Source organism: Naegleria gruberi (assembly GCF_000004985.1).
Source record: "Naegleria gruberi genomic scaffold NAEGRscaffold_38, whole genome shotgun sequence".
In the NCBI taxonomy this organism is placed as follows: domain Eukaryota; phylum Heterolobosea; class Eutetramitea; order Acrasida; family Naegleriidae; genus Naegleria; species Naegleria gruberi.
The window spans coordinates 54,020-67,160 of NW_003163289.1; the positions used below are offsets into that span (position 1 = coordinate 54,020).

The following is a 13,141-nucleotide window of genomic DNA, read 5'->3' on the forward strand; positions in this document are numbered from 1 at the left end:
TGTAGTTTTACTCAAAGGCTATCCGTTACATAAATCCTTAAAAAAAAATTTAGCTCAAAGTACAACAGCAATGCGGCCTTCCTCTGCATTGAATAAGACTTCATCAAGTAGTGTTCGTTTAACTCCGGTGAGAGAGAGGGATGGCAGACCCCTCACTACTAAGGCTCGTAAGTTGTCGATTATTTTCATTATTAAAATGATCAACTTCATCATTTCTTTTTCCCCCATTAAATAGAGATGGAAGTACCCGGACCAGGAAATTATAATATAAAATCATCGATTGGAGAAGGAACAAAAGTTTCCCTTCATGGAAGATATGGCGATGTGAGTAAGTATTTTCTTTTCAGCACAAAATTGAAAATATTTAATAGTTGAGAGAAGAGCAGGACCAGGACCTGGTTCTTATACAACCCGAGGAGACTTTGAGATGGATCAAAGCGTTCGATCAAGAAAAGGATTCAGTTTAAGTTCTAGACATAAGGAAATAGCCTCTGGTGCAAATCCAGTAGGTCCTGGTGCTTATACTTTACCTTCAGAGTTTGAACAATCACCAAGAAAGGGATTTTCAATTTCTGGAAGAACATCATCTGCATCCAAAATCAATAATCCAGGACCAGGAAGCTACTTTAAGGAAAATAGTTTTCTAAATAATCAATCACCAAAGTATTCATTATCGGGAAGACACTCCATTTCATCAGCAATTAATCCAGTAGTAGGACCAGGATCATACAAGTCAAAATCAGATTTTGAGATCTCTTCAAAGGGATTTTCAATTTCAGGAAGAACTAAATCAAACACAAAATCATTTGTTCCTGGGCCAGGTCAATATTCTCTAGGCACTGATTTCAATACAGAAGGAAAGAAGGGATTTTCTCTTTCCTATCGTCATAAGGAATTATCCCCAACAAGTGTAGTACCTGGACCTGGTGCATATACTGTTCCTACATCATTTAATGGTTCACAAAGTGCAAGTTTTAAGGGAAGGACGAAAGAAATGAATGGCAAATTTGATAATCCAGGTCCTGGAGCTTATCAATCTAAATCCGATTTTGAACTAGGAAAGAAGGGATTCAGCCTTTCTGGAAGACATAGAGATAATTCACCAAATTCTTTTTCTCCTGGGCCAGGTGCTTATCAAAACAAATCAGATTTCGAATCTCATTATGGATCACCTAGATTTTCATTCTCTGGAAGACACAGAGATATGTCACCAAATAACACATCTGTTGGACCTGGAAGTTACAACTTGCCAACAGATTTCAATAATAGTCCAAAGAAAGGATTTTCTCTGTCGTCTAGACACAGAGATTTATCCCCAACCAGTGTAGTACCTGGACCTGGAGCTTATCAAAACAAATCAGACTTTGAGGGGTCAATGAGATCTCCAAAAGGTTATTCACTTTCAGGAAGAACGAGTCTAGCTAACAGGTCGATGGAAGGTGTTCCAGGACCTGGCCAATATTCTCTTGGAAGTACAATTGGAACATCACCAGCCCATGTATTTGGTACTGGAATTTAACATGTATTATAAATTTATTTTTGTAAAAGAGCATTAATCTCATTAATTTTCACTGGGAGAAGCGAGACCATTTGTTGTGCCAACTCGTACTCTGTTTTCGAATCGTCTAGAATAGTATTATTAGCCTTGAAGAATTTAACACAAAATTCATATTCTTTCAAACTTTTTGCCATATACTCAATTGTCTTAGTTGGATCGGATGAAATATAATTATAGTACATTCTTGCAACAATTAAACGGGATCTAAAGTATGCTGGTTTGTTTTCATCTTCAATATTAACTTTGGAAGACTCTACAAATAATTCAGAAAACTTTCCAAATATTGTTATAGTTTTGGAAATACTTTCATTCGTTAAAATTAAATAGCTCAAACATGGTACTTACATTGTGTTAATTTTCTTCATACTTGCTTCCTTATATTTGTCCTTCAACTTGTTCTTCAACAATAATAACTCAAAAATGGATACATAAGTTTCTCCCACTTCAAATGCAATTTGTTTAAGGATGGATCTATAATGAGCCACATTCAATTCATCAATATTTTTCTCCAACAAATCGAGACGTCTTTCATGCATTCCACTTTTTGAAATTAAGCAAATAATTTGAGCATGTGATAAACTTACATTTTTCTATCGAGATTTTCTTCGAAAAATATTATCAATTTGTAGAGAGAGCTGAGATCTTGTTGTAACTTAATATGATCGGTAACAAATCCGTCAATTACATAGTATTCCATTGATTTTTCAAAACACTTCTTTCCTTCTCTGAAAATTTCGAGAGCCTCACTAAAGTTTCTGCAAACATACGAGTCAGCTTCATTGTGTTCAATTGGAATGTTATTGAAATAGAATGTATCAAAATCGTGTCTCTTTTGAATAATTTCCTTCTTTCCATCTTCAGCAACTGCTAGGATACCCTCTGAAATTCTATTGCTTTCATTTAATTCAACCCACGATTTGCTATAAATTAACTTGTCGAGACATAATTTTCCTTTGGCCATTGCTACCTTAGCAACAACTTCTTGTTCAATTGTTGAACCGGATGGATTTTGTAAGAGCACGTACTCAGCTGCTTTTATAAAGTGAAGAGCAGTCTTATAATCCAAGGCATCTAAAAAGAATGCTGATAATTGTAAACAATTTTCAGCCCAGTCTATCTTGTTGAATTCAAGCCCACTATCCAATTGTCTTTGAAGAGTGAGATAGCAATATCTTGCTGCTAATTTTGGTTCAGTTGAAACTTGAGCAAGATAGTAGGCTGTTAATGTGAATGCTCCTTCCATATTCTTTGCAACTTGTTGATCTACTTCTTGTTCATTTTGTTTGAAGAATGAGTAAATATCCTCAGCCCTTTTTAAATATTCTCTGGCTTTCTCAAAATCATTTCTTTTCGACCAAATTGCACCCAAATAGTTGTATGATTCTGTCATATTATGGATATATTTTAGTTGGGTTGGAGTAGTGGTATCGGAAATCAAACATTCATGAATAGAAACCAATGAAGAAACTGGTTCGTTTGTAGTGCCAGTCTTTTTAGTTTCACAAACATTTCCTTTCGTATGATCTCCTATACAATTAATAGCCTTAATTAAATGATTTTCAGCAGAAGAAACTTCATCTGTGTCATAACAAATTTTTGCTATATTCAACAATACTTTTCCAAATAAACATTTTAATTTTTCATTTCCTACTAATTCTTTTGCCATTGCTTCCTATTCCAAGTTAATATATTTCTCCAAATCCCACTTACCAAATCATCTCTGGCCTTATACTTGTTAGAGTACGGCTGTTCCTCATCCTCTGGTTCTGTTTCCGCCAATTCAATAGCTTCAGCAATCCCTTTGTTGATTTTTTCAATTTGTTCATCATCGGAAGTGGTCTTGCTCATCATTGTATTGTTGCTGGTGTTTTGTGTTGCTGGATCGATGATAGTGGCTTCCTCTGGCAATAAACTCATTTTTTTGTTGTTTTAAATTATTACTCACTTGTGATTACGAAATTGGCGCCAAAATTTCATTCCTCACAATACAAACAACAGAAAAATCATTTTTACTTGTAATTGAAGACTAATTTGATAATGAGAATTGTTTTCAGTGAAAGTTTACAATAATAAACTCTTCCCCATCACTTTTCAATGTTTGTGTTGACATTCGAATAGAAAAACAAATCAAAAAAAATGAAACTTGGAGCACTCAACAGTCTTGTCAGAAACCAAAAGCTTCAACAGGCAGCAAAGAGTTTTAGACCACAAGAAGAATCAACTAGTCAAGAAAATTCCACACAAAGTTTACTCTTCGATATCGGAACCTTTAGTCTTCATGGTGGTTTATTGAATGGACAAGATCAAGTGGTACCACTTGTGAAAGATTTCCATTCATGGGTTTATAGATATGATCTTACACGTGGTTTTGCTAAAGGATTAGATGAAAACAAGTTATATTTTGGATTACAATCACATGAATCTGCTTCTTTCATTCCATATCCAATTGTTAAAAGTGGTGGATGGTTCAGTAATTTGAATGATTTTTCAAAATTGATTAAAGAAGTTGTTAGCAATGTTGATGAAAAGTTTAAATCCAAGACTGAAAATTTACCATTCTTAATGACTGGTTATGAATATTTAAATGGACAAAATAAGGCATTGGCAAAGTTGACTCAAGTTGTTTTTGAAGAATTGAAAAGTTCTAAATTTGCATTCCAGGAACAAACTAAATGTGGTCTAGTTGCCTCAGGTTTGACAAATGGAACAGTTGTAAATATTGGTTTTGGAACTAATTATTCAATTACCTATGAAGATGGTTGTCCAAAATCTCACATTATTAATCATGGATTGAATGGAAATTACTTTTCAGACCTTTTTGTAAAGATGATGACAGATCGTGAACAATATGTTGACACACGTAGTGATAGAGCTCGTGTTGTAAAAGCTAAGGATGCAAATTCATTTATTTCTTTGAATTATGATTCTGAAAATGTACCTCCAATTGATTATCAATTACCTGATGGAAAGATTATTCATTTGGAAAATGAAAGATACGAAGCTTATGAAAGGTATGTGTTTCAATTGAATTGATTATTGAATTTTTAACTTTAAAAAGCTTATTCGAACCAACAAGAAACTTTATTAATCCATACAAACCACTTGAGGAATCATTCATTCCTCTTCCACAAATGATTCTCAAACACCAAACTACCAACAAATCAGTGTTAGAGAATATTCTATTGATGGGTGGAGTTTCGACATTGAACGGTTTAAGACAGAGATTATTCATGGAATTGGATTTGCTTGCTAAGGATGACACTATCAATTGGAATATTATTCAAGCTCAAGATAAATATTTGGCTTATAAGGGTCTTTCAATGATGGCTTCAATGAGCTCTTTTGAGAGTTGTTACATTACCAAGCAAGAATATGAAGAGAGTGGTGACTCTGTCTATGTGAGAAGATTCCCAAGAGTTATTTCAGTCGCTGATGAAGATGAGGAAGATTACAAGAGAACCACTGAGGAAAATACTGAGAGAGAAGAAAACTTCAAATCTCAAGAAGAACCAAAAGAAGAACAAAAAGCTGTTGAAAATACCAAGCCTTTAGTAGAACAAGAACAACCAAAGATTGAAAAGAAGGCTTCAACTGATTTTGACACTCAAATGGAACAACTCAAAAAGTTGAAAGAATTACTGGACTCGGGTATTCTTACTCAAGAAGAATTTGCCGAAAAGAAGAAGAAAGTTCTTGGATTATAAATCTATCTACAAGAGTATATTGTTTTTAATAATTTACTTTTTCTTTTCAGCTTGTTCTTTAGCTTTTTCAATTAAAGGTAACAATTCTTTTTCTTCGGCCAAAATCTTCAATAAATTTACAAGGAAAGGAACATAATTGTGTCTTCTTCTGGCATTTTCTTGCTTCCATTGGTTGTGTTTTTCTTCTTCCATTTGGAGGTTTGCTTGAACAAGACTAATCTTTTCGAATGAGTTTGGTTCTTCTGTTTGGAGACGTACCAATTCTTGTTCGAGTTGTTGTTTCTTATTTCCAATAACAGCCATCAAATTGAATTTAATTTCATGTTCGGAATACTTTTGAATTCTATTTTGAATTTCAGGAATAATCTTTTCAACCCAATTTTCGTTTGAACATTCACCCAAAAGAATTGGACCACCCTTCAAACCATCTAATTCATATAAATTTCCTTTAAATGGCAAATATGCAATAAAGTGGAATACATCATCGTCTTTCTTTGGTTTCTTACTCTCCTCAATAATGAATGGTTCTGGTCTAGCAAAAGCATTGTGTGCTTGTTTTATCAATTCACTACTTCCAATACTTTCTCCAATAACATCGGATGGAAGACCCAATGAAAAGGATTTAAATTGTGTAAGCTCATCTCCAAGTTCAACTTTGGCTTCATTTGTATCAATATTCATGAGAATGGACAAAATGGCTTGTGTTGCACAAGCATTTGTAACAATTTGTTGGGCATAAAACATTCCTTCTGGTGCTTGTTCAAGAATTGGTCTTTCATCTTTTTCCGACATCCACTTGAAAAGAAAGATTAAACCATAAATTGGTCTTTAGATGAAAAATCAAACAAAATAAATATTAAATATTGTGATCACACCATACTAAAATTAGGCTTGTTTCTCATCATCAACTTACTTTAATTCCGAAAGAGTTTCATGATCTAAAGCCCAAAGTTCTTCAACTTGCACTCCTTTAACTCCAAACTTTTCGATCAATTCAGTGAATACGCCAGGATCAGATTCAATAGTTGTCCAGTTTGATGACATTTTTTTTTGGAATTGCTCTAATAATAGATTCTTCTTTTTGTTCTTTAAAAGTATTATTTTTCTATTTTATTTAATAGCAAATAAGAATATTACTCATTAAACAAAACACTGATTATTGTTTCAAATATTTAATATAAGTGGATTTTGTATAAAAATTGGGCGGAATAAAACGATACAATCTAATTTTCAAATAATTAAAAAATGTCTTCAAAAGGTGGAGGTGATGATATTAAATTGGAGATTGAACGAAGAAAAGAGGAAATAAGGAGGAAGAAGGAAGCTCTGGAGGCATACAAGAATAAGAAATCTGCCTCAGGACAAAAAGTGTCTTTCATTGAGGGATTAGTGCCTCCGAGATCAGCACAACCTCAACAAACTCCAACAGAATTGGAAGATAAACAAGAGAAAATATCTACTGCTGTGGATGATTCTAAAATATCAAAACAATCTGTTGTGCCCTTAGTGGATACTAAAAAAGCAGCAGCAATACAAAGAGGCGAATTATTTGATATTACGAATAATGGAACGATAATTTCAGAAGTTGGAGGAGAGGTAAAACGAGTGAGGGAATTAAAATTAATTTCGAGAGTTAATGTAATTGATCTACCTCCGATTGTAAGTTGTCGAATATAACAGAAAATTTGAATTGGAATAGTCGAAAATGATTTATGAAAAATCGTCACAAACCGATAGGGAATTCGAGGAACAAACAGTTGCAAAAATAATTGAGGTAGGACCAAATACAAAACAAGGAATTAATGTGGACGACTTGATTGTCACTGACGATTCTGATTTTACAATACCAGCAGAATACCTTACTAGTATTGAGACAGTCAAGGAAGAGAAATTGGAACAAGAGGATATTGAAAAGAAGTACAAAGAAATTTCATCGACTAAGGAATTCCAAGAATTCTTTTTCAAGGCTTCAAGATTTGTTGAAAAGTGTGTCAGACAGCCCTTTGATCCTTTGTTGGATTATGCAGATGATTTCACCAACAGCTTCCAAGTTTCAAAATCTGAAAAAGTTAATTTGGAAACAACATTTTTCGATCAAAATATTTGCCAACAGAAAGCTGTCACTAGCTTATCGTGGTCCCCTAAATTTGAGGAGTTGTTCCTAGCAACATATTGCAGTAGTGATGTTTTGCACGAAAATGAAGGTTTGGTACTTGTTTGGAATCAACATTATGCAAGAAAACCTGAGCTTCATCTTCATTGTGAAACTCCAATTAGTACAGCTCAATTTTACTCATATAATCCAAGCTTGGTGATAGGAGGAACATACACTGGTCAGATAGTTGTTTGGGATATTAGAGAAAAAACCTCAGCTCCTGTTATTAGAACTGCCATTAGCTCAAGAAGCCATACTGAGCCAATCTTTGGTATGGAAATTGTTGGAAGTTCTGAAGCAGGTCACAATCTTGTGACAATGAGTACTGATGGAAGAATTTGCACTTGGTCGATGAACAAGTTGGACACACCACCAGAAGTTGTTGATCTAACCATAACTAAATACGAGCAGCAAGAAAATTCAACACCAACCAATCCAGTAGAATTGATTCAAGGATTAGAACGTAATTCAGTATATGCACCAACCTCAATTTTGTCCCAAGTAATGAAATTCCCAAAGGGAGAAATTAATAGATTCTATGTTGGTAGCGAGAATGGAATAATCTACTCTGCAGATAGGTTTGGAAGTAAGAAAGGACTCAATACTGACAAATATCAAGGTCACTTGGCTCCTATTACCTCACTTGATTCACATCCAACGATGGAATTCTCAGATTTGCTAATTTCATCGAGTATGGATTGGACTTGTAAATTGTGGTGTCAAAGAAAGCAAACATCCCTAATTTCATTTGATGAATTTGAAGATTATGTGTACGATGTGAAATGGTCACCTCAAAATCCATCCTTATTTGCAGCAGTTGATGGAGCTGGTATTTTGAGTCTTTGGAATATTAATATTGATCAAGAAATGCCTATTTACAAAACATCTGTTTGTTCATCAGCATTGAATAAGTTAGAATGGTCAAGAGATGGCAAGAGATTAGTGACAGGATCACTATCTGGAAGTGTGTATATGTATAATATTGATGAAGAAATTGGAATACCTAAACAAAAGGAATTAGAAACTAAATTATTGGAATCTGTAATAGTTGATTTAGTGGCAGCTGATACTCTATAAATTAATTATTTACAATTTATTCTTCCTCTGGTTCTTGTTCTTCTTCAGTAGTTTGTTCCACATTTGTTGGTACAGAAATCTTTTTAACAATACAGACATTTGTTGATTTATCTTGAGATGATTGAAGAAGATATTTTGTTGATTCACATTCAATTGTTACTATTGGTGAATTTCCTAATCTTTCAGCTCTTTTCAAAACTCCTCTGACAAAACCCGATGTCTTTTCACAATTATTTTCCAACGTTCCGAAGGCTTTAATACAAAATCCATTATTATCTACACAACAATATCCTAAAACTTCTTCCTCTTGTGATGATCTAAATCCACACAATAATTTTCCAATAAATCATAACGATTTTTATAATATTAAAAATCACCTCCACCTTTTCTATTATGCAATCATCACTTACATTTGCTGAGGCAATCGTTGCAATGATTCATCCATTTTTATTTATTTAATATTTGATTTTTTATTTCTTCTCAAAAAGATCCAATGTTCAAGTCGTTTATCGTACCATACACACTAAGGAAATCAATCTCTGCATTACAATTTGTTTGTTTTACTCAATTTCCGATAAGAGGACATTTGAAAATAGGTAGGGACCGCCACCTTCCTATCAAAACGGACATTTTCCTTGTTACTCAAAGTATCCACTCTTCTTAATTGACAAACATAAAAATCAAGAAAAAAATAGACAAAGAAGCACTCACGGTTGCACCTTTTGATTTTAAAAACCAACACACTTTTGTATCGGAATTGAATTAGGAAATAATATGACCTCTGATTGTACTTCATCAATAGGAATATTCATGATGGCTATGGGGGCTGTCTTATCAGCCATTTTCTATCATCACTTGTTATCCTTGAGGACTATTCAGGAACAGAGTGGAGGATCATCATGGTCAAATATTGATAATTACAAACCAAAGATTTATACAAGTGAACCAAATGAATATAGATTTGCAATGATTGCTGATTTGGACAAGGATTCAAAATATAAGAATGATTTCAAGTGGAGGAGTTTTGTGATTGTAAGTTTTAATGATGACAATATTGATGATGATTAATCCATTATTGGAATATAAATTATAGAAAGGAATAGTGAAAAGAAAAGCAAATGGAAAATATTCCATAGAGTTTGGAAAGGATAATTCTAAATTTGAAATTCAATCCTTATTAGCAAGAAGAAATAGAAGTATGGAATTGAGTACTTTATCTTTGTGGAGAGGAAAGTTTTATGCTACTTGTGATTATACTGGAATTGTTTATGAAATTGATATGGAACAAGAAAGAGCTTATCCAAGACATGTTTTATATTCTGGAGATGGAAATACCAAGATTCCATTAAAGGCAGAATGGTCCACTGTTGGTCCTGATGATAGACTTTATATTGGATCTATTGGAAAGGAATGGGTTGCTAATGGAGAAGCACTCAATAGACATTGTGAATGGGTTAAGGTTATTGATAGAAAATCATACAAGGAGATTTCAGTTGATTGGGGAGAAGTCTATATGAGATTAAGGCAATCTGTTAATGCTACTGAACCAGGTTATCTTATTCACGAATCTGTATTTTATGACAAATTTTTGAAAGAATGGATTTTCCTTCCAAGAAGACATTCTGAAGATGTAAAATATAATGAAAAATCCGATGAGTATTTGGGTGCAAATATCATGATCAGAACTGACATTGATTTACAACAAGTTAAGAAGGTTGTTAGAGTTGGCAGAAAGAGCGAAAATCCAGAAGAATTTTATGATAACTTTTTGGATAAGAGATTTGGTTTTACTGACATTGTCAGATTGACCAAGACAGCTGGTAATAACCACTACTTGGCCACAAGAGTTATTGAGGTTTCTCATCCAGAAGAAATAGTTGAGACCTATCTTACAATTTTTGATGATAATGGTGTAGTTTTGCTTGATTCTCCAACTGGAGTTTTGGAATTGCCTGAAGAGCTTGGAAAAGGTGAGAAATACGAAGGAATTGAAGTATTTGAATAAATAATTTTAATCTTTTTGATCTGTTAAGAATGAAAGAAATTCGTCATAAATGAAAGGGTCATCCATATCGTCCAAATATTCCTCTACATCCTCTGGTAGATCCAAATCTCTAAAGGTAAGTTTCTTGTTTTTCCAAACAATCAATTGTTGTCGTTGTCTTTCAGATGTGTATCCCAGATCAAGACCTCTTATGCATAGTGAAGGCTTTTCCTTCTTGGTTAATATGTGTTGTGTTTCTACAAATGGCGGAATATTATCCTCTTGAATGTTTTCTCTCATCAGGAAATCAGCTTCATCTCCCAAAGGTGAAGTAACACTATCAGCACTTTTGGCTTCCTTTGGCTTGCTTGTTTTAGAATTAATAGCTTTTACAATATCTACAGTTGGTGTGACAGATTTCTTTGGTGTGAGAATTCCTTTAGAATTAATACTGATACTGGTATGAGATGGAGAATTTGCAACATTGATAGAATCATGTTTGGTAATCTCTTCATAACCCTCCACAACAATTTTAATACCAGAGGCGTGTTTAAGAACATGTTCATCATCCTCTTGTGAAGCAGCTGATTTTCCATGCTTTTTTTTCTTTTTCTCATCTGTTACCAAGAGTTGAACTATTGCACTCGATGTCTTTACCCACTCTGGTAAATATCTTTTATCAATTTTAATAGGACCTTTCCATTGTTTTACAAAATCAAAATCTTCTGTACTCAATTCTGATGTATATCTCGATAATTCATTCTTCATTGCTCCTTTACTCCAATTTTGTAATTTTCTAAAACACATCACCAATACACTTGAAACTTGAGTTCCATCCAAACAGTGACAATAAATAGGATGATATTTTGAATTTAAAAACATTTCAATAATGGAAGAAACTTCACTAAATGACAATGAAACCTGTTCCTTATACTTTTGTGTATAGATGTGATGAATTTTAATATTTTCATATTCACAAAATTCCTTTAAATCTGTTATTGGTTTTTCCGGTATCAGTGATATAATGGTTTTTAATTTTAACCTCTTTAGATATCTTAAATTTCTCAGAGTTGGATAACCTCCAACAAATATATTCTGAGCAATACATCTAAACCTAAATGGTGGATGTAAATGATTACATGGTTGTATGATTGGTAACTTGTCAGCCTTGTTCGGAGTCGTTGGTGATTCAAGTCTACTACTATTAATAATTGGTGATGCCGATGATGAAACAACACTAGAAGGATCGGAATGAATAGATGAAGAAGAAGCAGAAGTTTGTAGTGTTGCTGGTTGTTGTGGTGAAGAGGGTGAAAGAATCGAGCTTAGGTTGATCGTAATGCTTGTTGATTTTCTCATTTTTTTTAATTATTAAATTATTAAAATTGTAATATTACTGTCAGTCATTACAACAATCACTATTATTTGAAAATAATTTTCCATCTTCTCCAGTTTCAGAATTTGTTTTCTGTATCTAGACTTTCTTCTTCTTATTGATTTGAACAATTTCTTCATTGTTGGCCTTATTTGAAACTGTTGATGAGCTTTGTGGAGCTACGAAACGAGTGCTGATGTGACGCTTGGCAAGTTTCTGAGCTGCCTCTGATAATGATTGATATTGTTGAGTTAGTGGTTTTTGGAAAGGTGAAGATAATGGTGTGTTTGGTGTGGAAAAAGATCTGGTAGAAGTTGGAGTTCTGGAGTAGTTATATGTTTGATTTGGTGTCATACTTTCTCGTTTACGAATATTCTTACTGGCAGTGGCTGCTAGCTTTTGAGAAATAGCTTCTCTTTGGGGAGTTTCTGGAACTCTGAATGGAGATGATTCAATTGTACCCCATGTCATTATTTCAGCTGACTCTGATGGATGAATAATAGGTGTCTGTTCCAACATGTGACCATTTACAGTCATAGAGTTGTTAATTTGTTGACTAATTTTTTCTAACACCGATTTAGGATCTTCATCAAGGTCAAAATGCTTCTGTTCTTGAATAGTTCTTAAACTTTCATTTTTAGTAATAACTTGAGCAGATACACGTGTACCATTGTGTTTGATAATTTTGTTTGAGGGTTCTGAACTTCTCTTGATTCCTGCTGGATAGAACATTAGAGAATTCTTGTATTTTTCAACTTCCTCATCTTCATCAATTTGCAGTCGTTTTTCTAATGTTGTTTCATCCGAGTAAGCTATAATGTGATTATCATAATCATCGATGTGTTCCAACATGAGTTTTTCATCCTTGGCACTCGTTATCGATTTAATACTGTTATTTACATTTTCAATTGGTAATACCAAACGATTTACATTTGATTGAGCATTCTTATCATAAATCTTTTCAATTAATTTCTTATTTCGTATCTTCCATTCTTCCATGATTTCCGAGAATGAGGCATTATCCTCACTAGTATATTTGTTTAAAAATTGATCGAGTGACATTTTGTTTTCTTTTCTTTCCGAATCACTCAATAAATTCGGATAGTAATCTCGTTTAATTATATAATCAACTTTTTTTATATATTCCTCTTCGGAAAGTATGATCTTTCCGTCTTTCGATCGAAGCACAACATCCTCCTGCTCATAATGTGCTAAACTAAGTAGTGATGAAGGTGTTGAAAATTTCCTAGTTGACGATAATTCTCCCCTTTTGCTTGTCGACATTTTT

General features: G+C 33.5%; 8 protein-coding genes across 8 annotated transcripts; 4 read left to right on the forward strand and 4 right to left on the reverse strand.

The window, feature by feature from the left end:
• Positions 1 to 70: 70 nt before the first annotated feature.
• On the forward strand, positions 71 to 1,519 carry NAEGRDRAFT_70051 (uncharacterized protein; the record flags this gene model as incomplete). Its single annotated transcript, XM_002674644.1, has 3 exons — positions 71 to 167; positions 236 to 328; positions 372 to 1,519. 3 exons carry the CDS (start codon positions 71 to 73, stop codon positions 1,517 to 1,519), a joined length of 1,338 nt encoding a protein of 445 aa, XP_002674690.1.
• A 42-nt stretch (positions 1,520 to 1,561) lies between these two features.
• Positions 1,562 to 3,475, reverse strand: NAEGRDRAFT_70052 (uncharacterized protein; the record flags this gene model as incomplete). The annotated part of the gene is made up of 5 exons (XM_002674718.1): positions 1,562 to 1,625; positions 1,697 to 1,861; positions 1,904 to 2,098; positions 2,143 to 3,230; positions 3,269 to 3,475. The coding sequence occupies 5 exons, from the start codon at positions 3,473 to 3,475 to the stop codon at positions 1,562 to 1,564; spliced, it is 1,719 nt and encodes a 572-aa protein (XP_002674764.1).
• A 219-nt stretch (positions 3,476 to 3,694) lies between these two features.
• On the forward strand, positions 3,695 to 5,262 carry NAEGRDRAFT_70053 (uncharacterized protein; the record flags this gene model as incomplete). The annotated part of the gene is made up of 2 exons (XM_002674645.1): positions 3,695 to 4,569; positions 4,617 to 5,262. The coding sequence occupies 2 exons, from the start codon at positions 3,695 to 3,697 to the stop codon at positions 5,260 to 5,262; spliced, it is 1,521 nt and encodes a 506-aa protein (XP_002674691.1).
• Positions 5,263 to 5,378: 116 nt separating this feature from the next.
• NAEGRDRAFT_70054 (uncharacterized protein) lies at positions 5,379 to 6,306 on the reverse strand (the record flags this gene model as incomplete). The annotated part of the gene is made up of 3 exons (XM_002674719.1): positions 5,379 to 5,544; positions 5,597 to 6,088; positions 6,176 to 6,306. The coding sequence occupies 3 exons, from the start codon at positions 6,304 to 6,306 to the stop codon at positions 5,379 to 5,381; spliced, it is 789 nt and encodes a 262-aa protein (XP_002674765.1).
• A 201-nt stretch (positions 6,307 to 6,507) lies between these two features.
• Positions 6,508 to 8,494, forward strand: NAEGRDRAFT_50717 (uncharacterized protein; the record flags this gene model as incomplete). Its single annotated transcript, XM_002674646.1, has 2 exons — positions 6,508 to 6,858; positions 6,962 to 8,494. The coding sequence occupies 2 exons, from the start codon at positions 6,508 to 6,510 to the stop codon at positions 8,492 to 8,494; spliced, it is 1,884 nt and encodes a 627-aa protein (XP_002674692.1).
• Positions 8,495 to 9,268: 774 nt separating this feature from the next.
• NAEGRDRAFT_70056 (uncharacterized protein) lies at positions 9,269 to 10,499 on the forward strand (the record flags this gene model as incomplete). The annotated part of the gene is made up of 2 exons (XM_002674647.1): positions 9,269 to 9,526; positions 9,588 to 10,499. The coding sequence occupies 2 exons, from the start codon at positions 9,269 to 9,271 to the stop codon at positions 10,497 to 10,499; spliced, it is 1,170 nt and encodes a 389-aa protein (XP_002674693.1).
• Positions 10,500 to 10,505: 6 nt separating this feature from the next.
• NAEGRDRAFT_50718 (uncharacterized protein) lies at positions 10,506 to 11,246 on the reverse strand (the record flags this gene model as incomplete). Its single annotated transcript, XM_002674720.1, has 1 exon — positions 10,506 to 11,246. One exon carries the CDS (start codon positions 11,244 to 11,246, stop codon positions 10,506 to 10,508), a length of 741 nt encoding a protein of 246 aa, XP_002674766.1.
• Positions 11,247 to 11,952: 706 nt separating this feature from the next.
• Positions 11,953 to 13,137, reverse strand: NAEGRDRAFT_50719 (uncharacterized protein; the record flags this gene model as incomplete). Its single annotated transcript, XM_002674721.1, has 1 exon — positions 11,953 to 13,137. The coding sequence occupies one exon, from the start codon at positions 13,135 to 13,137 to the stop codon at positions 11,953 to 11,955; it is 1,185 nt and encodes a 394-aa protein (XP_002674767.1).
• Between the last annotated feature and the right edge of the window lie 4 nt (positions 13,138 to 13,141).